The following is a 24,970-nucleotide window of genomic DNA, read 5'->3' as shown; positions in this document are numbered from 1 at the left end:
CCATTTCAAAGTATACAATTCTGTGATTGTTAATATATGCACAGAGTTGCATGACAACCATCATTATCTAATTTTAGAATATTTTCTTCACCCCAAAAGCAACCCCATACCCATTAGTAATCAGTCTTCATTTTCCTCCTTACCCCAGCCCCTGGCAACCACTACTTTTTTGTCTCTATGGGTTTGCCTTTTCTGGACACTTAATATAGATAGAATCATATAATATGTAGTCTTTTGTGACTGGCTTCTTTCACTTACAGTAATGTTGTCAAGGTTTATCCATATTGTCTCACGTACCAGTACTTCATTTTCCTAACGTCCAATAATTCATAGCATCTTTACATGTACTTACCGGCCATTTGTATATCTTCTTTGAAGAAAGGTGAATTTAAATCCTTTTCTTGTGTTTTAAATTGGGTTGTCTCTTTGAGTTGTAAGAGTTCTTTATATATTCTAGATGTAAGTCCCTTAATCAAAGGATTTGCAAACATTTTCTCTCATTTGTTGGGTTTTTTCACTTTCTTAATGGTGTCCTTTGAAGTACAAAAATTTTAAATTTTGATAAAGTCCAATTTGTCTATTTTTTCTTTCGTTGCTTGTGTTTTGGTATTGTATGTAGGAAACCATTGCCTAATCCAGGGTCATGAAGAGTCACTACTGTGTTTTCTTATGAGAGTTTTATAATTTTACCCTTACATTTAGGTCTTTGATACATTTTGAGTTAATTTTTGTATATGGTGTGAGTTAGGGGTCCAACATCATGTAAAAGCATGTGGATATCCTGATGTCTCAGTGCCGTTTGTTGTAAAGACTATCCTTTCACCAATGAATTGTCTTGGCACCCTGGAGAAAATCAGTTAACCATAAATCTAAGGGTTTATATCTGGACTCTCAATTCTATTCTGTTGATCCATATGTCTACCCCTATGCCAGTCTTGATTATAGTAGCTTTGTACTAAGGTTAAAAAAATTGTGGTAAAATACACATAACCTAAAACTTACCATCTTAATCATTTTTAAGTGTGGAGTTCAGTAGTGTTAAGTGTGTTCACATGGTTGTGCATCCAATCTCCAGAACTTTTTCATATTGCAAAACTGAATCTACCCATTAAACAACAATTCCCCATTTCACCCTTTCCCCAGTTCCTGGAAACTACCGTTCTACTTTGTCTTTATGAATTTGACTACTTCAGTTTCCTCATATAAGTGAAATCATACAGTGTTTTTCTTTATGTAACTGACTTATTTCAGTTAGCGTAATGTCCTCAAGGTTCATCCATGCTGTAGCATATGTCAGAATTGCCTTCCTTTACAATATGCTGAATAATATTCCCTCATATGCAGCATATACCACATTGTGTTTATTCATTCATCCGTCAATGGGCACTTGTGTTTCTCCCACCTTTTGGCTGTTGTGAATAATGCTACTATGGACATGGGTGTACAGATATCTCTTTGAGACCTGCTTTCAGTTCTTTTGGGTACACCCAGGAATAGAATTGATGGATCACATAGTAATTCTATTTTCAGTTTTTTAGAACTGCCGTACTGTGTTCCATAGCAGCTGCACCATTTTACATTCCCAGCAACAGTGCACAAGGGTTCCAGTTTCTCCACAGGCTCACCAACACTTGTTATTTTCTGTGTCCTTGATAGTAGGCATCCTAATGGGTGAGGTGGTATCTCACTGTGGTTTTGATTTGCATTTCCCTAATGAAAAGTGATGTTGAGCATCTTTTCATATGCTTGTTGGCCATTTGTATATCTTGCCTAGTTTTTTTGTTTTTTTGTGGTACGCGGACCTCTCACCGCTGTGGCCTCTCCCGCTGTGGAGCACAGGCTCCGGACGCGCAGGCCCAGCGGCCATGGCTCACAGGCCCAGCCGCTCCGCGGCACGTGGGATCCCCCCAGACCAGGGCACGAACCTGTGTCCCCCGCATCAGCAGGCAGATTCCCAACCACTGTGCCACCAGGGAAGCCCTCTTGCCTAGTTTTAAGCTGGGTTGTTTGTTGTTGTTGGGTGGTGGAAGTTCTTTATATATTCTGGATATTAACTTCTTATCAGACATATGATTAGCAAATATTTTCTCCCATTCTATAGGGTGCCTGTTTACTCTGTTGATTGTGTCTTTATAATCCTTTTTATTTCGGTAAAGTAAGTAGTGATGTCCCTTCTTTCTCTCCTAATTTTAGTAATTTGAGTCCTTTCTCCTTTATTCTAGGTTAGACTAGGTAAAGTTTTGTCACTTCTGTTGCTCTTTTCAAGGAAGAAACTTTTAGTTTGTTGATTTTCTCTATTGTTTTTTTATTCTCTTTATCATTTATTTGTGCTCTTTTTAAATTATTTTCTTCCTTTTGCTTGCTTTGGGTTTAGTTTGTTTTTCTTTGTCTAGTTTGTTAAGGTGGATGGTTAGATTACTGATTTGAGGTCTTCTTCTTTTAATGTTGGCGTTTATAGCTATAAATCTCTCTCTAAGCATTTTTGAAGTTGGTAAATATTTAGCCATTAAAAGTGAATCCCAAGGGGCTTCCCTGGTGGCGCAGTGGTTGAGAGTCCGCCTGCCGGTGCAGGGGACACGGGTTCGTGCCCCGGTCTGGGAAGATCCCACATGCCGCGGAGCGGCTGTGCCAGTGAGCCATGGCCGCTGAGCCTGCGCGTCCGGAGCCTGTGCTCCGCAGCGGGAGAGGCCACAACAGTGAGAGGCCCGCCTACTGCAAAAAAAATAAAGTGAACCCCAAGGGAGGGTCCAGATTCTTTAATTATACTAAAAAATTTTATTGAATATTAATTAATTAATGTTGGCTTAAAATTTCCTGTTTATGGAAAGATTTGTCACTGAGATTGAAGCAAGGCACAGTAGCAAGGACACAGAGCTGAATTTGGGGTCATGACTTGTGATTCTGGCTCTGCCACCAGCCAGTTGGGTGATCATATGCAAGTTAATAACCTTTGTTTCTCAGTTTCTTCATGTGGCCCTTTAGGAATATTTTAGAAGCTTTTAAACATGCAGTTATGAGGCTAGAGATGATGTACATAAAATACTTTTTCAATGCTTATTTCTATTTAAGTTCAATATTGACTAATTACTTAATTTGAAAAGTGCTTGCTGGTTAGTCTAGACAGTGAGTCTTAGCAAGGAAATGGGGAGCCCTCTGTTGAGATTTAGTGAAGCCCAGTTTTCTATTATTGTTCAATTTAACAGATTCACTTGGGTTTTTCTGCCATTTCTGTGTTAGTGTTAAACCTACTGACCCAGTCTTTACTACAGTCACCATTATTAAGCTTGAAGCAGTATATGTGCCAACCCAGAAAGATGCTATTGTTGAGAGCAGTTAAGAGCAAGAGCCCTGGAACCACACTGCCAGGTTTTGAATCTTGACCTTGTCTCATACTGGTGCTAGGACGTTGAGGAAGTTAGTCTCTGTGGGCCTTGGTTTTCTCACTTGTAAAATGGGTATAATATTAGTATTTACCACGCAGGATGGTTGTGAGCATTAAATGAGTTAACATATGTAAAGAGCCTGGCAGAGAGAAAACATGAGTTAAGTGCTAACTATTATGAATGCAGGTTTAAGCAGAAGCTTTGAAGACCATTGTGGAAGACATATTTGCTATTTTTTTAAACCAAGAGTAATATCATTTTCTTAGAGGGAACTGCTCCAATTATTGGAACCGTGTGAACCTACTAGAAATTGTTAATCCCAGACTGTGGCCTGGTCCCAGAGACAGCATGTGACTCAGACTGGGCCCACAGTAGTAACTGTTTTCTTGGCCTGAACTGGGTCAGCCAGAAAATGTTTTCCTAACTGCAGTTAGATAGCTTTGCCTCTTGGATCATGAACTAGAATGATCTGAGTCTCTTGATGGTGCATTTGGATTGTTTATTTCTGTGTTTTTCTTTCTTTTTTTTTTAACAAATAACATTGCAGAGACATCCTTGTTCATACAGTACATCTGTGAGATAACAAACTTGCTGGAGTAAAATTGTAGTTTTCATTTAAATACATTACTTTCTCTCTCACATTGAATATTCTTTTTTATTCCAGGTTTCTGTACAAGATGAACTAGTTCATGTGCAGCTAAAGTTTAAAAGTAGTCTACTAGAATCCGTGGAAGTTTTTCGTGAGGATGTAATGAATTTTGCAGAAGCATATGAGATGGTAATTTAAGTGTTGCATGCTGTGTGTTAAGATGTGTTTGGTGGTATGTTTATATGAGGTGAAAGTAATGAACCCTGAGAAATACACTGTGATTTGTACATTGTATGTAAGAGGCTATCTTTGCATATTTGCAGCTATTAAAAAGGGGGGATAGCTCGTCCTTTAAGCATGTTTCATGTAGAAAGAGAGAAGATTTAACTGCTAAAAGGAGCAACAACTTTGGAAATTGTGGAAGGAACAAAGTCTGCTTTTGTCCTTTCTCAAGACCAGAATACTCATAATTAAAGTGTAATACAGTTGTTGGAAGCCTGTAAGAAACTATAAATGCCCTAATGCCAGGGTTATGCAACTGATTTTTTCCCCACTAACTCTTAGAGAACCAAAAGGGTCACTGAACATAAAAAATAAATGTCATCCTTGGTCAGTCCCACAGACTATTCAATCTGGTATAATGCTGATTAATGGTCGACCTCTTTGAAGTTAAACTCAGAAGTTGGATATAGTACCCTAAAATATTCTACTTTCTTTTAGTGGTCACAATCGATCTGAAATCATAAGATAATTTAAGCCCTTGGCGCTACTTCTATAACTTTTTTTTTAACATCTTTATTGGAGTATAATTGCTTTACAATGGTGTGTTAGTTTCTGCTTTATAACAAAGTGAATCAGTTATACATATACATATGTTCCCATATCTCTTCCCTCTTGCATCTCCCTCTCTCCCACCCTCCCTATCTCACCCCTCTAGGTGGTCACAGACTACCGAGCTGATCTCCCTGTGCTATGTGGCTGCTTCCCACTAGCTATCTATTTTACATTTGGTAGTGTATATATGTCCATGCCACTCGCTCACTTTGTCATAGCTTACCCTTCCCCTCCCTGTATCCTCAAGTCCATTTGCTAGTAGGTCTGTGTCTTTATTCCCGTCTTACCCCTAGGTTCTTCAAGACATTTTTTTTTTCTTAGATTCCATATATATGTGTTAGCATACGGTATTTGTTTTTCTCTTTCTGACTTACTTCACTCTGTATGACAGACTGTAGGTCCATTGACCCCACTACAAATAACTTAATTTCGTTTCTTTTTATGGCTGAGTAATATTCCATTGTATATATGTGCCACATCTTCTTTATCCATTCATCCGATGATGGACACTTAGGTTGCTTCCACGTCCTGGCTATTGTAAACAGTACTGCAATGAACATTGTGGTACATGACTCTTTTTGAATTGGGGTTTTCTCAGTGTATATGCCCAGTAGTGGGATTGCTGGGTCGTATGGTAATTCTATTTTTAGTTTTGTAAGGAACCTCCATACTGTTCTCCATAGTGGCTGTATCAATCTACATTCCCACCAACAGTGCAAGAGTGTTCCCTTTTCTCCACATCCTCTTCAGCATTTATTGTTTCTAGATTTTTTGATGATGGCCATTCTGACTGGTGTGAGATGATATCTCATTGTAGTTTTAATTTGCATTTCTCTAATGATTAATGATGTTGAGCATCCTTTCATGTGTTTGTTGGCAATCTGTATATCTTCTTTGGAGAAATGTCTATTTAGGTCTTCTGCCCATTTTTAGATTGGGTTGTTTGTTTCTTTGTTATTGAGCTGCATGAGCTGCTTGTAAATTTTGGAGATTGATCCTTTGTCAGTTGCTTCATTAGCAAATATTTTCTCCCATTCTGAGGGTTGTCTTTTGGTCTTGTTTATGGTTTCGTTTGCTGTGCAAAAGCTTTAAGTTTCATTAGGTCCCATTTGTTTATTTTTGTTTTTATTTCCATTTCTCTAGGAGGTGGGTCAAAAAGGATCTTGCTGTGATTTATGTCATAGAGTGTTCTGCCTATGCTTTCCTCTAAGAGTTTGATAGTGTCTGGCCTGACATTTAGGTCTTTAATCCATTTTGAGTTTATTTTTGTGTATGGTGTTAGGGAGTGTTCTAATTTCATACTTTTATATAACACTTCTTTTTAATGTGTACTAAACATCTCTTTTAGGTTTGATTAGTCAACATTTTATTGCTCTATTATTCTATTACACTGGCAGTCTTGCATATTATTTAGCATATCTATAATATTCATGATTGTACAGACCATTTGGGATCTTTTTTGCAACTGTTTTCTGGCTCATGGCCACCAGAGACCGCCTTCTGCTTCTTCCAAGTATTCAACCTTATGTGTGTCTCTGTTTCCATATTGGGCTGGACTATTCTTGAAAGAAGGTTGTTCTCAGAGCCCTATCTCAGTTATTCTAATGCACAGCCACAGCATCATCATTTATAATCATAAATGAAATGAAACAGAGCTCTTGTGTTACGAACTTCATATAGGATGTAATTTAATCACATTTTTTATTAGCTGTGTCAAGGTCCTTTAAAAAATGAATGGAAGTTACAGTGATGAAAATATACTAAAATTGAGTGTTATCATAGTCTGTGAATATAATAAAAACAGTTGAATTGTACATTTTAAATGAGTTGATTGTATAATATGTGAATTATATCTCAATAAACCTGTTGCAAAAAATAAATGAAAACTTCATGTACAGGACAAAATTAGATCATATAAATTAAAAATCATGGTTTTTGTTTAAAAGGAAATAATAGATAAACCTAATAAGTAGATAAATACATGTGATTAGGGATTAAAATGCAGATTATATTATTCATTACAGGAAGGACCCATGGTTCCAAATATACCACCCCAAGAAGCTAGCAACAGGTTACAGATATTTCAGGTAAAACTACATTTTTTTGGTTACATTTACATTCCCTGCATTTATACTTAGGTGGCTTCCACAGTCATCCCACCAGGAAATATAGAGCTGTTGTCCAAAAACCAGTGTTTTCTTTACTAGGAATACCCAAGTTTTGCAGCAAATCTAGCCATATGAAGGCTTTCTGTAATTTATACTTTAGTTTTGCCACATACTGGGTAGGTATTTCTAAATATTCCTTTACCTATGTTGGAGGTTACTTCATATCTCTTGATGATTGGGTTTTTCACCCCAAACCAAATAAATGGAGTAGTCAGTAATCTTGTTTTTGTTGCTTTATATGGAGGTTCCATGGATGGTTCAGGTTGGTTCCATGCACACTTTTGCCAGAAAGGTTCAATCAGTTTGGATGGAACCTCTTAAACTGCAGGTTCTCCTGAGATTGGTAGGGGTAGTTCAGGCTTTTTCCATCATAACCAACTGGAATTTTTCATATGACATCTAATTTTCAAGCATCTCCCTTGATTTGCGTGTTTTAAAATAGGAAAGCCATACCCTGATAAGAAAAGTGTTTCTTCAGGATCATTGGAGCAAGCAGGAATTGCAGCTGGTCCCTAGTGGAATAAACTTATGCAAAGTAGACAAGATCATCTGTCCTGAGCCCAGTGTCTCTGCTGCCTGATTGCAGGAGGGTAGGCCTGGCCCGGTAGATTTCTGTAAGATAACCCCTGTGCCGGCAAGGGTTTTCGTGGGATGCAGCAGGCACAAGCCTTTCACCTAAATATGTTCTCCTCAGATAAAAAGGCTAGTCCCATGTTATTGTTGGGGTTCTCCAGAACTGTGGCCATCACTCTTGGACTAAAACCAGCTCCTCCCATCACCCTTGCCAGCTCTTTATGCTGTACCCTGGAGGAAACTCTGATCCTTTACTACCTGAAGTCCTCAGATTTGGAGCCAGGGTCCCAGGGAGAGGCCTTCCTCTCTGGAGGAGCCAGGACTAAGGCTGATGTGGTGGCTGCCTGCTGAGCCAAGAGGAACCTCTCAGCAACAAAAGCAATAGGTAGTAATGTTGGATGGTGATAAGTGCCAAGGGAAGAAAAAGGCAGGGAAGGGGCATAAAGTGCTAGGGCATGTGTATGTAAAGTGGAGGTGAAATTTAAAATAGGGTCTCCAGGGAAGGCCTCCTTGAGAGGTGACATTTGAGTAGAGACCTGGGAAAGTGAGAGAATGAGCCAGGCAGTTTATCTGGAGGAGCAGCTTTCCAGGCAGGGGAAGAGCAGTACAAAAGCCCTGAGTAAGAGCACGTAAGAAAAGCAACAGGAGATTAGCACGGCTGGAACAGAATGAGCAAGGAGATGGTTGTAGCAATAAGTCCAGAGAGCTAAGGAGAGGACAGACTGTTAGAAGCCTTGCCAGCCCCCGAGGGGCACTGGCTTTGACTCTGAGTGAGATGAGTGACATGATCTTATGATTTCATGGGCCAGCCTGTCTACTGCGTTGAGGATAGATTATTAGGAGTCAAGGCTAAAAGCGGGGAGACTGGTTAAGAGGCTATTGCAATATTCCAGGGGAGGGGTGATAGTAACTTGGACCAGAGTGGTGACGTTGGCGTTGATGAAAAGTGGTTGGAGCCTGGGTATATTATGAAGATAGACGCCTCCCTTCCTTGTCTTTCCCTTGGGAGTTATCAATGTATCAGTCAACAACTGGGACTTTAATGAGCCACCCTTTTACTAGGGGTGTGTTCACTTCATTGAAAAGGCAATGTAGGGCCCATCTTTTGCCTCCTTGTACCTTCTTTCTGCCTGTGCCTGGGCTTGTAAGCTGAGCAGCCTGTTTGCCGAGCAACTGGCTGGATATATGGCTGGGGGTCAGATTTGCAGACCTAACGCTTCTCAAAAGCAGGTGTTCTCCCTCCCCCCTCCAAAGCAGGTACCCAAGATCTAGATCTGGGGAAGAAGCAGGAGCCTCATCTCAGGTCCCAGTGGTGTTTTCTGATGCAACTCTACTCTGATTTGGGGAGTTACTGGGTACTTGGCTGCTGACAAAGCTGACATTTTGTTTCCTGTTTGGCTGGTGCTTTTTACGTTATTTCGGACCTGAGTGGAAAAAGGGGTGAGGGATTGGCATTCATCAGGAGTCTTCATGACATTAGCAAGATTTTAGGGACTTGCCTGGTGGCACAGTGGTTAGGAATCTGCCTGCCAGTGCGGGGGACATGGGTTCAAGTCCTGGTCCGGGAAGATCCCACATGCCGCAGAGCAACTAAGCCCGTGCGCCACGACTACTGAGTCCGCGTGCCACAACTACTGAAGTCCACGCGACTAGAACCTATGCTCCGCAACGAGAGAAACCACCGCAATGAGAAGCCTGCGCACCGCAACGAAGAGTAGCCCCCGCTCACTGCAACTAGAGAAAGCCCGCACGCAGCAACGAAGACACAATGCAGCCAAAAATAAATAAATTAATTTAAAAAAAACCCACAAAGAAAACCCCAAGATTTTAAATGTCGTCCTTTAAGTGTATGCTAACTTTGAAGTTTTCGTTTTGTCCTTTCCTAATGTCCACATAGTCCCATGGACTTTTCGTTCAGTACGTTTATTGAGTAACCACCATACTAACCACCAAGGAATATAAAAAGTGCAAAATGGCTCTTCCTCTCTAGGAACGAAGAATTCGTTGGAGTTCCTCCTGCATCTTCACACCTTCCTGATTTGGCTCCTGTAATATGTGCTACTGTATCTGTCAGATCTGTATCATCATCTGAGCACTGTGAGGTCTGATGACAGACAGTTTCCAGGACTGGGAATTTAGGATCCTTATTGATATGTTATACCATTTATGCAGATCACACATATCTTGTCACAAGTGAATAATTTCTGTTTGCTTTTGTGCTTTTAACACTGTTAATACTTAGCATTCTAAGTATAGGAGATTCAAATTCCAGTTCAAAAGACCTGAACATTAACTTTGCTGATTTAAATTGAGTTATTTCAAATGGTGTTAAAATGGAATTCTTTATTTTATAGACTTGCTTGTAGAGAAAGCAAGGTTGAATGGATTATACCAATGCTTCACTCATTTGAACCGTGTAAGAGAGATGACCAGGCTAAAATAATAGAAAAGTCTGAATTATAGAATTTTAAAAATGCAGTTTCATTACTTTCAGATGTATTTATGGGAACTTGAAAATGTAAGTCTGGGGACCACTTAATTTATTAAGGAAATAATTTTACATAAAATGATTACTTTCAGAATGCTTGAAAGTTAATTTCCTAAACGCTTAACTTTTCCTCTGATAGCTTTGTATCAGCATAAATTTGCTTCACAAATCCTTGTTTCATAGATAATATTCAATAAACTTCAATGTAGCTTTTATTCCGATTATAATGAGTTCTACTTTAATGGGCTCTGAATTTATTACATCTTACTATAATTTAAAAACCTTTTATAGGCCAATTTTGATGATCTGTGGAGGAAATTCGTTACATATTCATCTGGTGAACAACTTTTTGGGTTGCCTGTGACTGACTATGAGGTTTTACACAAAATTAGGTAAGTTTAGAAATTGAACAAGTTTATTATAAATAACTAACTCTCCGTTAGAAGAATCATGTCATCATTAAATCCTTCATCATGCAGAGAAGAGTCTGGCTTGGAAAACTCCTAAATAGTTCCCTCATTCCTGGCTATTCCTGACTTATTGGATGCACAGTCTCCATATACAAAATAAATGTTCTAGGGGAGCAGAAAATACATTGCAAAAATTCTGGGCGTTAATGGCCTATATTTAGCCTGTGCTTTATTTTTTTTCTTTTCGTGATTTTGAATAGTGTCAATAATTGTACAGAAGCACTGCAACTTCGGATAACTTTTGTTTACTTAGAGGAATAGCCGTGCTCGGCTCTTGCTTCCTTCTTACTGCATTTATGCTAAGTGCTTTTCCCTATTGGGTAGGCATAGAATTCATTGAGATTGAAGGCCAAGGAACTTAATTGATTTTAAAGAGTAACAGTTGCTTTTAAACAGTGTATCTAGGATTTAACCAAGTATATTTTGGTAGAATGTTAAATATAACTTTCTTCAAAGGCAAAATTAAAACAGTGGTGTTAGCTTATTAGGGTCTTGGCTTTAGAACTTTATGTTGACTTGTTTCAAAATCCCAGCATGAAAATGTCATGGCACAAAGTACCTAAAATTGTCTGAAGAGAAATGAATTCCTCAGCCATTTAGGGAAGATGGTTTGTATTTTTTTTTCCTAAAAATAGGCATTTGCTAAGCTTAACCCAATTACTAATTGTGTTAGAATTGCCGATGTCTGGTCCTTTCCCCTGACATTCAATCAGAATCTCTGGGATGGGGTCCTAGCAATTCTGCATTTTTATAAACTCTCTAGTTAATTCTTTTGCACACCCAGTCTGAGAATCAGTGTTTTATTTAGACCTGCGGTATTCTAGGAAAACTAATCATTCTCATTTACCTTCTGGACCAATGGACCCTTTTAATTTTTTATGTTTTTAAGTAATTATGAATACTTTTCAGAAGTAAGGATAAAGGAATGGTGAAAAGCAGTTTTATTAGAAAATTTAATGAGAATTTAAGCAGAGAAAAGCCAAACTTTTACTCCATAATGTCCTGGTTTAAAGACGTATGTACACGAAATGGAGACCAACTTTTGAATGCAGCTCATCAGCTGTCATGTATGAACCTGGAGCATATCCACCCTGTAAACAGTGATTCCAGGTTTCAAATCCATCTTCAATAACTTCTAGCTTCTCATTACTTATGTTTTTTCTTGCACTTGCATTGTTAAAACTCAAAACTGTTGAAAACTCAGTCATAATTTTGTTCACCATCTTTTTTGCACTATAAATACAAAAATCTTTACTTTTAAATTTGAATGATCAGTTAACTTTTTCATTTCTGCATCATCTATTTCCTTTGAATACATATCTCCTTTCAACATTTTTCTTCTTGTGGAATATATCAAATAAAATTTATGTAAACATATAAATAATGAAAGAACACTGTCACTTACCTTTTTCACAAAATGGGATGCTCTAGGTTCTTGTTGCAATATACTGCGTGATACAGCCCTTGCCCCTATTGAAATATATCTTTCACTCATACATTATTGAATTTTAAAAAATCCATCTAGGTTATCATGTAAAGACACAAAAGTCTGAGATTTCACTTACACAATCAGTTTCACTATCAAAATTAGAGTCCAGAGCATTGCTTTCTGTCTCTTTTCTGTTTAATACTTGGGAAGCACCTTCCTTTGTCAATTTTATTCTTTTGCTGTTTTAGGTAGAAAATGAAAAGTACTGAATTCTTAACTGTATTAGGTGAAAGTTAAATAAACAAAAATCAAAAGACTACAAAAATGGGGTCTCTAGAGTTCTTTTTTATACTTTCTTGAAAGATGATGCAATGTTTTAGCAACACAATAAGAAATTTGAAGGACGATGCAGTAGTGATTATTTTTTCACTGTTGCATCATCTCTTTATAAGAGATTTCATCATTCATTTTTTTTATTATTTTAGTCATTTTTAGTTTAATTGGGAAATGAAATAATTTCTAGGATGATGAATTAGAAAAATGAAACAAGAACTGAAAAAAAATAGCTAAGATTCCAGAATGTATCTTAGATTTATAAAAAGGTCCTGTGCATCTTGGTAATTGCAAGAGTAAAAAAATTAATAAACAGAAACCTCAATTAAATAGAGTCAGGAGACAAGAAGGGGGAGTTTTCATGCTCTGCAACATTAGCAGAGCCCAACAAGAGGAAAGACTCCTCTTCTTTCCTGGCAACAACTCAGCCAGTGAAAACCCATGGACTCTGTTTACTCTAGCCCTCCAACTTCCTATTCTCCTTCCCTTGCCATTTGGGGACTTGCACATGGCTCACCATGGTTGCAGACCCAGAATTGCAATTTTCTACTGATCCTGAGTAACACATTTTTTTCTGGGGAAACAACTGGCAGTCTATTTGTTTTAGGTCAACACAAGATAGAATGAGTTTTACTCCATCAAAAATATAAGCAAATTTATCTTTGGTTGCTGATTATCTATAATAAATAATAAACGTAACTCTCAATCCTTACAAAAAATTAGAGCTGCTCAAGAAATAAAATTAAAACACTAAAATTGGATTCAGTGGACCCTCATGGTATGCTAAGGGTTGAGGAATTCCTGGGAGAATCCACAAACTCTGTTGAGTGGTCAATTTTTGGTGTTTTACACACGAAGAAATTTTCCTTTACTTGGACCCAGAATCCCTCCTTTTATTCTTGTTTTGGATATAACTCCATCTGAGCACATGAGGGAAAGCTTTTGTTAGGAAAGTGATGTTTAAAGTCAGACTTAAAAGGCAGACATAATCATAAAAATCTAGCTTGTGTTTGAAAGAAAAAAGTCAAATAAAACCTTAGCCTTATCTTTGATCACGTTAACAAATTTTGGTCAGATTGTTTGCAATGATTGGTATTGTTGTAATAATCAAACCATTTGTTAATGTCATGTCATAGTATAATTTGGAATATTTGAAAGCTATAAACTTTAATTGATGGAGCTTTTAATAAAGTGTTTGGAAACCAACAGGAGTGTATGCGTGTTGGTGTACATAAGATATGATACACATAATATGTGAAATAATTTGATTAGATGAATTCTTCCTATCCAATAATGGAATTTATTTTTTAAATATATGTTATGTAATGACTTAATTATTTGGTTTCCAGAAAGGAACTCAACTTGCTGCAGAAGCTGTATGGACTATATGATACTGTAATGGGCAATATTAGTGGTTATTATGAAATACTTTGGGGAGATGTAGACATTGAAAAAATTAATGCAGAACTGCAGGAGTTTCAAAACAGGTGCGTTTCAATTGAATTAAACTTAACTGTTTATAGTGCCTATCTTAGGATCCCATAGGTATTTCACAAATGAATTTATCCTCTGATATATTGCTGTATATTCATAACACCTTCTCCAAAGAAATGTGCAGATGAAATAATTTTTTCTTTTTTTTCTGAAAGATGTCATAAACTGCCAAAAGGACTTAAAGATTGGCAAGCTTTTTTGGATCTGAAAAAAAGAATTGATGATTTCAGTGAGTCATGTCCTCTACTAGAAATGATGACCAATAAGGCAATGAAACAGAGACACTGGGATCGAATCTCTGAGTTAACTGGAACCCCATTTGATGTGGAATTGGATTCTTTTTGTCTTAGAAATATTATGGAAGCACCACTCCTTAAAAATAAGGATGACATTGAGGTACATAAGATTATAAGGTCTTACAAATGATCTATTAAAGAATCTTTCCTTTTTCTTTTCTGAAAACTGTACAAATAAACATGTTATTCGAGGGTGTATTGATTGCCCTATATAATGCACTCTCAAAACTTGAAATGATCCTGAACATTCCTTGATTTTGCAAAATAATGCTGTAACTCAAGGAAATAATATGATTATTTGAAATATTTTAGTTTTGGAGCTCCTCAGTCTATCCTCCTTGTCCCTTAACTAAACCACCATTTAAAAAATTCTGTTTATTTCTGTATTGTGTTCTTGATGAATTTCTCAGAACATTTTTCAAACTTCTAATTCTATGCTTTTTTACTATTAGTCTGTTAAATATTTAAAATTATTATATCTTTCCTTTTTAAGATTTTTAATTGGTTCTTTTCCTTTTTCTATGCTTAGTGTTTGCATCAAATCCTTTCTTTTAAATGAGGTATAATCTATACCATATTAGTTTCAGGTGTACAACGTAATGACTCAATATATGTATACATTGTGAAATGATCACTAAAATATGTCTAATTAACATCCATCACCACATATAGTTACAATTTTTTTCCTATGATGAGAAATTTTAGGATCTACTCTCGTAGCAGCTTTTAAATACAATACAGTATTATTAACTATAGTCACTATGCTATACATTACATCCCAAGAACTTATTCATTTTATAACTGGATGTTTGTACTCCTTAATCACCTTCACCCATTTTACCCACTCTGTTTGGCAATGACCAATCTGTTCTATATATCTATGTTTCTGGTGTTCTGTTTTTGTTTAGATTCTGCATATAAATGAGATCATATGGTATTTGTCTTTTTCTGTCTGACTCATTTCACTTAGCATAGTGCCCTCAAAGTCCATTCATCCATGTTGTCACAAATGGCAGGATTTCCTTCTTTTTACATTTAAATAACATTCCATTTTATATAAATATACCACATTTTCTTTATCCATTCACCCATTGATGGATACTTAGGTTGTTTTCACATCTTAGCTCTTGCAAATAATGCTACAATGAACATGGGTATGTATATATCTTTTCAAGTTAGTGTTTTTGTTTTCTTCAGATAAATATCCAGAAGTGGAATTACTAGGTCACATGGTAGTTTTATTTTTAATTTTTTGAGGATCCTCCATACTGTCTTCCATAGTGGCTGCACCAATTTACATTTCCATGCAAGGGTTCCTTTTTCTGCACATCCTCACCAACACTAAGTTTTGTCTTTGTGATGATAGGTATTCCAACAGATGTGAGGTGATATTTAATTGTGGTTTTGATTCGCATTTCCCTGGTGATAAGTGATGTTGAGCACCTTTTCATATACCTGTTGGCTATTTGTATGGTTTTTTTTGGAAAAATGCCTATTCAGATCCTCTGCTCATTTTAAAATCAAATCGGTTGTTTTTGCTATTGAGTTGTAAGAGTTCTTTATATATATTAGATATTAACCCCTTATCAGAGTTATGATTTGCAAATATTTTCTCCTGTTTAGTAGGTTACCTTTTCATTTTGTATATGGTTTCCTTTGCTGTAAGAAGCTTTTTAGTTTGATGCTGTCCCACTTGTTTATTTTTGCTTTTGTTACCTTGGCTTTTGGTGTCAAGCCCAAAAATCTCATTGCCAAGACTGATTTCAAGGAACTTACCAACTCTGTTGTCTTCCGGGAGTTTTATGGTTTCAGGTCTTATGTTCAAGTCTTTGGTCCATTTTGAGTTAGTTTTTTGTATGGTATAAGATAGTGGTCCAGTTTCATTCTTTTGCATGTGGTTATCCAGTTTTCCCAGCATCATATGTTGAAGAGACTGTCCTTCCCTCATTGTATATTCCCAGCTCCTTTCTCATGAATTAATTAAATACATATGTGGGTTTATTCTGTTTCATTGTCTCCATTTTTATGCCAATACCATACATTTTTGATTACTATAACTTTGATATAGTTTGAAATCAGGAAGCATTATGCCTCCAGCTTTGTTCCTTTTTCTCAAGATTTCTTTGGCTCTATGGGGTCTTTTGTGGTTTCATAAAATTTTTAGGAGTTTTTGTTCTATTTCTTGAAAAATGCCATTGGAATTTTGAAAGGTATTGCTTTGAAACTGTAGATTGCTTTGGGTAATGTAGACATTTTAATGATATTAATTCTTGCAACCCATGAACATGGACTATCTTTCCATTTACTTGTGCCTTCTTCAGTTTCTTTCATCAATGTATCATAGTTTTCAGTGTACAGGTCTTTTACCTTTTTGTTAAATTTATTCCTAGGTATTTTATTCTTTTTGATGCAATTGTAAATGGGATAGTTTTCTCAATTTCTCTTTCTGGTAGTTCATTATTAGTGCATAAAAATACAACTGATTTTTGGGGCTTCCCTGGTGGCGCAGTGGTTGAGAGTCCACCTGCCGATGCGGGGGACACGGGTTCGTGCCCCGGTCTGGGAAGATCCCACATGCCGCGGAGCGGCTGGGCCCGTGAGCCACGGCCGCTGAGCCTGCGCATCCAGAGCCTGTGCTCCGCAACGGGAGAGGCCACAGCAGTGAGAGGCCCGCGTACCGCAAAAAAAAAAAAAAAAAAAAAAAAAACCTGATATTTGTATATTGATTTTATATCCTGAAACTTTACTGAATTATTAGTTCTAACGGTTTTTGGTGGCATCTTTAGGGTTTTCTATATGTAATATCATGTCATCTGCCAATACGGACAGTTTTACTTCTTCCTTTCCAATTTGGATGCCTTTTATTTCTTTCTTGCCTAATTGCTCTGGTTAGGTCTTTAGATACCATGTTGAATAAAGGTGGTGAGAGTGGGCATCCTTGTCTTGTTCCTGATCTTAGAGTAAAAGCTTTCAGCTTTTCACCATTGAGTATGATGTGAGCCGTAGGTTTGTCAGATATGACCTTTACCATGTTGAGGTATGTTTCTTATACATCTGCTTTGTTGAGAGGTTTTATCATGAGTGGATGTTGAATTTTGTCAAAAGCTTTTTCTGCATCTCTTGAGATGATCACATGATTTTTATGCTTCATTGTGTTAATGTGGTACATCACATTGATTAGTTTGTGGATATTGAACTATACTTGCATTCATGGAATAAATCCCACTTGATCATGGTGTATGATTTTAATGTATTGTTGCATTCAGCTTGCTAATATTTTGTTGCGAATCTTTGCATCTATGTTCATCAGGGATACTGACCTGTAATTTTCTTTTCTTGTGGTGTCCTTGTCTGGTTTTAGTATGAGGATAATGCTGGCTTCATAAAATAAGAAGTGTTCTCTCTCTTTTTTTGGAAGAGTTTGAGGAGACTGGTAGTAACTCTTCTTTAAATGTTTGGTAGAATTCACCAGTGAAGCCATCTGATCCTGGTCTTTTGTTTTTGGGGGAGGTTTTTGGTTACTGATTCAATCTCCTTTTACTACTAATCAGCCTGTTCAGATTCTCTGGTTTTTCATAATTCAGTCTTGGTGGGTGGCATGTTTCTAGGAACTTATTCATTTCTTCTAGATTGTCAAATTCGTGTGTGTATAATTGATCATAGTAGTCTTTTATGATCCTTTGTATTTGTATGGCATCAATTGTAATGCCTCCTCTTTGGTTTCTGATTTTATTTAGTTGAGTTCTCCCTCACTTTTTCTTGGTGAGTCTGGCTAAAGTTTTGTCTGTTTTGTTTATCTTTTAAAATACCAGCTCTTAGTTTCCTTGATCTTTTCTATTGTCTTTTTAGTCTGTGCTCCATTTATTTCCACTCTGGTCTTTGTGATTTCCTTCCATCTACTAACTTCGGGCTTTGTTTGTTCTTCTTTTTCTAATTCTTTGAAGTATAAAGGTAGGTTGTTTATTTGAGATCCCTCTTATTTTTTAATGTAAGGTTTATGTTTATGAACTTCCTTTTTAGAACTGCTCTTGCTGCATCCCTTTAAGTTTTGGTATGCTGTATTTCCATTTTTATCTGTCCCAAGGTATTTTTTGATTTCTCTTTTGATTTCTTATTTGAACCATTGGCTGTTCGATATGAACAACTCTTTGGTTGTTTATAACCAAATATGTGGTTAATCTTTACATATTTGTGAATATGTCAGTTTTCTTCTTGTAATTGATTTCTAGTTTCATACCACTGTGGTCAGAAAAGATACTTGAGGTGATTTCAGTTTTCTTAAATTTATTAGCACTTGTTTTGTGGCCTAACATGCTCTGTCTGGAGAATGCTTGATGTGCACTTGAGAAGAATATGTATTCTGTTGCATTTCGATGGACTGTTTTGTATATGTCTGTTAAGCTCATCAGGTCTAACTTGTTTAAGGCCAATGTTTCCATATTGATTTTCTGTCTGGGTGATCTATCCATTGATGAAAGTGGGACATTAAAACCCCCTACTGTTATTACATTGCTACCTATTTCTTCCTTTAGGTCTGTTAATATTTGTTTTATATATTTGAGTTCTCCTATGTTGGGTGCATAAATGTTTACAAACGTTAAAGCCTCTTCTTGGATTGACCCTTTTATTGTTACATAATGATCTTCTTTGTCTTAGTTTTTGTCTTAAAGCCTGTTTTGTCTGATATAAGTATAGTTACTCCAGCTTTCTTTTGGTTTCCATTTGTGTGGTATATCTCTTGCCATCCCTTCACTTTCAGTCTATGTGTGCCCTACATCCGAAGTGAGTCTCTTGTAGGCAGCAGATAGATGGGTCATGTTTTTTTATCCATTTAGCCACTCTCTGTCTTTCGATTGGAGAATTTAGTCAATTTACATACACAATAATTATTATAGTTATGTACTTGTCATTTTGCTAATTGTTTTCTGGCTGTTTGTAATTCCTTTCTTTCTTTCTTCTTCTCTTGTGCTCTTCCTTTGTTATATGATGATTTTTCCGTAGTGGTATGCTTAGGTCCCTTTCTCTTCATCTTTTGGGGATCTACTATCTACTCTAGCTGTTTGCTTTGTGGTTACCATAAGGCTTACATAAAAAAACTTATATTTATAACAGTCTATTTTTAAAAATATTTATTTATTTATTTGGCTGCATTGGGTCTTCGTTGCTGTGTGCGGGCTTTCTCTAGTTGCGGTGAGCAGGGGCTACTCTTCATTGTGGTGCGCGAACTTCTCATTGTGGTGACTTCTCTTGTTGTGGAGCACGGGCTCTAGAGTGCAGGCTCAGTAGTTGTGGTGCACGGGCTTAGTTGTTCCGCAGCAGGTGGGATCTTCCCGGACCAGGAATAGAACCCGTGTCCCCTGCATTGGCAGGTGGATTCTTAACCACTGTGCCACAAGGGAAGTTCCTATAACAGTCTCTTTTAAGTTGCTAACTACTGAAGTTGGAATGCATTCTAAAGCTCTACATTTTTACTCCCCCCACCACAGTTTGTTTTTGGTGTCACAGTTTACATCTTTTTCTCTTATGTATCCATTAACAAATTGCTCTAGTTTTAGTTATGTTTACTAATTTGGTCTTTTAACCTTCACACTAGATTTATAAGTAATGAACCCACCACATTTTACAACATTAGACTATTCTTTTTTTTTCTTAACATCTTTATTGGAGTATAATTGCTTTACAATGGTGTGTTAGTTTCTGCTATATAACAAAGTGAATCAGCTATACATATACATATATCCCCATATCTACTCCCTCTTGCATCTCCCTCCCACCCTCCCTATCTCAACCCTCTAGGTGGTCACAAAGCACTGAGCTGATCTCCCTGTCCTGTGCGGCTGCTTCCCACTAGCTATCTATTTTACATTTGGTAGTGTATATATAAGTCCATGCCACTCTCTCACTTCTTCCCAGTTTATCCTTCCCCCTCCTCGTGTCATCAAGTCCATTCTCTACGTCTGCGTCTTTATCCCTGTCCTGCCCCTAGGTTCTTCAGAACCATTTATTTTTTTATTTTTTTAGATTCTATATATATGTGTTAGCATATGGCATTTGTTTTTCTCTTTCTGACTTACTTCCCTCTGTATGACAGACTCTAGGTTCATAGTTCACTACAAATAGTTCAATTTCATTTCTTTTTATGGCTGAGTAATATTCCATTGTATATATGTGCCACATCTACTTTATCCATTCATCTGTCGATGGACACTTAGGTTGCCTCCATGTCCTGGCTGTTGTAAATAGAGCTGCAATGAACATTGTGGTACATGACTCTTTTTGAATTATGGTTTTCTCAGGGTATATGCCCAGTAGTGGGATGGCTGGGTCGTATGGTAGTTCTATTTTTAGTTTTGTAAGGAACCTCCATACTGTTCTCTATAGTGGCTGTATCAATTTACATTCCCACCAACAGTGCAAGAGGGTTCCCTTTTCTCCACACCCTCTCCAGCATTTATTGTTTCTAGATTTTTTGATGATGGCCATTCTGACTGGTGTGAGGTGATACCTCATGGGAGTTTTGATTTGCATTTCTCTAATGATTAGTGATGTTGAGCATCCTTTCATGTATTTGTTGGCAATCTGTATATCTTCTTTAGAGAAATGTCTATTTAGGTCCTCTGCCCATTTTTGGATTGGGTTGTTTGTTTTTTTGATACTGAGCTGCATGAGCTGCTTATATATTTTGGAGATTAATCCTTTGTCAGTTACTTCATTTGCAAATATTTTCTCCCATTCTCAGCGTTGTCTTTTCGTCTCGTTTATGGTTTCCTTTGCTATGCAAAAGCTTTTAAGTTTCATTAGGTCCCATTTGTTTATTTTTGTTTTTCTTTTCATTTCTCTAGGAGGTGGGTCAAAAAGGATCTTGCTGTGACTTATGTCATAGAGTGTTCTGCCTATGTTTTCCTCTAGGAGTTTTAGGGTGTCTGGCCTTACATTTAGGTCTTTAATCCATTCTAGTTTATTTTTGTGTATGGTGTTAGGGAGTGTTCTAATTTAATTCTTTTACATGTAGCTGTCCAGTTTTCCCAGCACCACTTATTGAAGAGGCTGTCTTTTCTCCACTGTATATTCTTGCCTCCTTTGTCAAAGATAAGGTGACCGTAGGTGCGTGGGTTTATCTCTGGGCTTTCTATCCTGTTCCATTGATCTATATTTCTATTTTTTTTTGGTTTTGTTTTGTTTTTGTTTTCTTTGCATTACACGGGCCTCTCGCTATTGTGGCCTCTCCCGTTGCGGAGCACAGGCTCCAGATGCGCAGGCTCAGCGGCCATGGCTCACGGGCCCAGCCGTTCCACGGCATGTGGGATCCTCCTGGACCGGGGCATGAACCCGTATCCCCTGCATTGGCAGGCGGACTCTCAACCACTGCGCCACCAGGGAAGCCCTATATTTCTATTTTTGTGCCAGTAGCATACTGTCTTGATTACTGTAGCTTTGTAGTATAGTCTGAAGTCAAAGAACCTGATTCCTCCAGCTCCATTCTTCTTTCTCAAGATTGCTATGGCTATTCGGGGTCTTTTGTGTTTCCCTAAAAATTGTGCAATTTTTTTGTTCTAGTTCTGTGAAAAATGCCATTGGTAGCTTGATAGAGATTGCATTGAATCTGTAGATTGCTTTGGGTAGTATAGTCATTTTCAAAACGTTGATTCTTCCAATTCAAGTACATGGTATATCTCTCCATCTGTTTGTATCATCTTTAATTTCTTTCAGCAGTGTCTTATAGTTTTCTGCATACAGGTCTTTTGTCTCCTTAGGTAGGTATATTCCTAGGTATTTTATTTTTTTGTTTGCAGTGGTAAATGGGAATGTTTCCTTAATTTCTCTTTCAGGTTTTTCATCATTAGTATTTAGGAATGCAAGAGATTTCTGTGCATTAATTTTGTATCATGCTACATTACCAGCTTTATTGGTTAGTTCTAGTAGTTTTCTGGTAGCATCTTTAGGATTCTCTATGTACAGTATCATGTCATCTGCAAACAGTGACAGCTTTACTTCTTCTTATCTGATTTGGATTCCTTTTATTTCTTTTTCTTCTCTGATTGCTGTGGCTAAAACTTCTAAAACTATCTTGAATAAGAGTGGTGAGAGTGGGAAACCTTGTCTTGTTCCAGATCTTAGTGGAAATGGTTTCAGTTTTTCACCATTGAGAGTGATGTTGGCTGTGGGTTTGTCATATATGGCCTTTATTATGTTGAGGTAAGTTTCCTCTATGCCTAGTTAATGGAGGATTTTTATCATAAATAGGTGTTGAATTTTGTCGCAAGCTTTTTCTGCATCTAATGTGATGATATATGGTTGTTATCCTTTAGTTTGTTAATATGGTGTATCACATTGATTGATCTGTGTGTATTGAAGAATCCTTGCATTCCTGGGATAAACCCCACTTGATCATGGTGTATGATCCTTTTAATGTGCTGTTGGATTCTGTTTGCTAGCATTTTGTTGGGGATTTTTGCATCTATGTACATCAGTGATATTAGCCTGTAGTTTTCTTTCTTTGTGACATCTTTGTCTGGTTTTGGTATCAGGGTGATGGTGGTCTCGTAGAATGAATTTGCGAGTGTTTCTCCCCTCCCTCTGCTATATTTTGGAAGAGTTTGAGAAGGATAGGTGTTAGCTCTTCTCTAAATGTTTGATAGAATTCGTCTGTGAAGCCATCTGGGCCTGGGCTTTTGTTGTTGGAATATTTTTAATCACAGTCTCAATTTCACTGCTTGTGATTGGTCTGTTGATATTTTCTATTTCTTCCTGGTTCAGGCTCAGAAGGTTGTGCATTTCTAAGAATTTGTCCATTTCTTCCAGGTTGTCCATTTTATTGGCATATAGTTGCTTGTAGTAATCTCTCATAATCCTTTGTATTTCTACAGTGTCAGTTGTTATTTCTCCTTTTTCATTTCTAATTCTACTGATTTGAGTCTTCTTCCTTTTTTTCTTGATGAGTCTGGCTAATGGTTTATCAATTTTGTTTATCTTCTCAAAGAAACAGCTTTTGGTTTTATTGATGTATGCTATTGTTTCCTTCATTTCCCTTTTGTTTATTTCTGATCTGATCTTTATGATTTCTTTCCTTCTGCTAGCTTTGGGGTTTTTTTGTTCTTCTTTCTGTAATTACTTTAGGTGTAAGGTTAGGTTGTTTATTTGAAATGTTTCTTGTTTCTTGAGGTAGGATTGTATTGCTATAAATTTCCCTCTTAGAACTGCTTTTGCTGCATCCCATAGGTTTTGGGTTGTCGGGTTTTCATTGTCATTTGTTTCTAGGTATTTTTTGATTTCCTCTTTGATTCTTCAGTGATCTCTTGGTTATTAAGTAGTGTATTGCTTAGCTTCCCTGTGTTTGTATTTTTTAGAGATATTTTTCCGTAATTGATATCTAGTCTCATAGCATTGTGGCCAGAAAAGATACTTGATACAATTTCAATTTTCTTAAATTTACCAAGGCTTGATTTGTGACCCAAGATATGATCTATCCTGGAGAATGTTCCATGAGCACTTGAGAGGAAAGTGTATTCTGTTCTTTTTGGGTGGAATGTCTTATAAATATCAATTAAGTCCATCTTGTTTAATGTATCATTTAAAGCTTGTGTTTCCTTATTTATTTTCATTTTGGATGATCTGTCCATTGGTGAGAGTGGGGTGTTAAAGTCCCCTACTATGATTGTGTTACTGTCGATTTCCCCTTTTATGGCAGTTAGCATTTGCCTCATGTACTGAGGTGCTCCTGTGTTTGGTGTGTCAATATTTACAGTTGTTATATCTTCTTCTTGGATTGGTCTGTTGATCATTATGTAGTGTCCTTCTGTGTGTCTTGCAGTAGTCTTTATTTTAAAGTCTATTTTGTCTGATATGAGAATTGCTACTCCAACTTTCTTTTGATTTCCCTTTGCATGGAATATCTTTTTCCATCCCCTCACTTTCAGCCTGTATGTGTCCCTACGTCTGAAGTGGGTCTCTTGTAGAGCAGCGTATATATGGGTCTTGTTTTTGTATCCATTCAACCAGTCTGTGTCTTTTGGTTGGATCATTGAATCCATTTACATTTAAGGTAATTATCGAAATGTATGTTCCTATTACCATTTCCTTAACTGTTCTGGGTTTTTTATTGTAGGTCTTTTCCTTCTCTTGTGTTTCCTGCCTAGAGTAGTTCCTTTAGCATTTGTTCTAAAGCTGGTTTGGTGGTGCTCAGTTCTCTTAGCTTTTGCTTTTTTCTAAAGGCTTTAATTTCTTCATCGAATCTGAATGAGATCCTTGCTTAGTAGAATAATCTTGGTTGTAGGTTTTTCCCTTTCATCACTTTAAATATGTCCTGCCACTCCCTTCTGACTTACAGAGTTTCTCCTGAAAGATCAGCTGTTAACCTTATGGGGATTCCCTTGTATGTTATTTGTTGCTTTTCTCTTGCTGCTTTTAATATTTTTTCTTTGTACTTAATTTTTGATAGCTTGATTAATATGTGTCTTGGCGTGTTTCTCCTTGGATTTATCCTGTATGGGACTCTTTGTGCTTCCTGGACTTGATTGACTATTTCCTTTCCCATATTAGGGATGTTTTCAACTATAATCTCTTCAAATATTTTCTCAGTCCCTTTCTTTTTCTCTTCTTCTTCTGGGACCCCTATAATTCGAATGTTGGTGTGTTTAATGTTGTCCCAGAGATCTCTGAGACCGTGCTCAATTGTTTTTCATTCTTTTTTCTTTATTCTCCTCTGCGATAGTTATTTCCACTATTTTATCTTCCAGGTCACTTATCCATTCTTCTGCCTCAGTTATTCTGCTATTGATTCCTTCTAGAGAATTTTTAGTTTCAGCAATTGTGTTGTTCATCATTGTTTGTTTGCTCTTTAGTTCTTCTAGGTCCTTGTTGAAAGTTTTTTATATTTTCTCCATTCTATTTCCAAGATTGTGGATCATCTTTAC

The 24,970-nt window shown here is 37.0% G+C and overlaps 1 protein-coding gene across 1 annotated transcript in view; it reads left to right on the top strand.

Moving 5' to 3' along the window:
- The window catches only part of DNAH8 (dynein axonemal heavy chain 8), a 323,816-nt gene that overhangs the window by 93,235 nt on the left and 205,611 nt on the right, over positions 1-24,970 (top strand). The window contains exons 31-35 of the mRNA XM_029243162.1: positions 4,048-4,161; positions 6,831-6,893; positions 10,327-10,427; positions 13,617-13,754; positions 13,917-14,157. Of these exons, the coding sequence (XP_029098995.1) occupies positions 4,048-4,161; positions 6,831-6,893; positions 10,327-10,427; positions 13,617-13,754; positions 13,917-14,157 (657 nt within the window). The remainder of the gene's footprint in view (positions 1-4,047; positions 4,162-6,830; positions 6,894-10,326; positions 10,428-13,616; positions 13,755-13,916; positions 14,158-24,970) is intronic.

The sequence above is a fragment of the Monodon monoceros genome, unplaced genomic scaffold, assembly GCF_005190385.1.
Source record: "Monodon monoceros isolate NGI ecotype Baffin Bay Population unplaced genomic scaffold, NGI_Narwhal_1 Super_Scaffold_3, whole genome shotgun sequence".
NCBI classification, from domain to species: Eukaryota; Metazoa; Chordata; class Mammalia; order Artiodactyla; family Monodontidae; genus Monodon; species Monodon monoceros.
The sequence above is the reverse complement of the archived record's forward strand: the minus strand, read 5'-3'. Positions and strand labels throughout refer to the sequence as shown.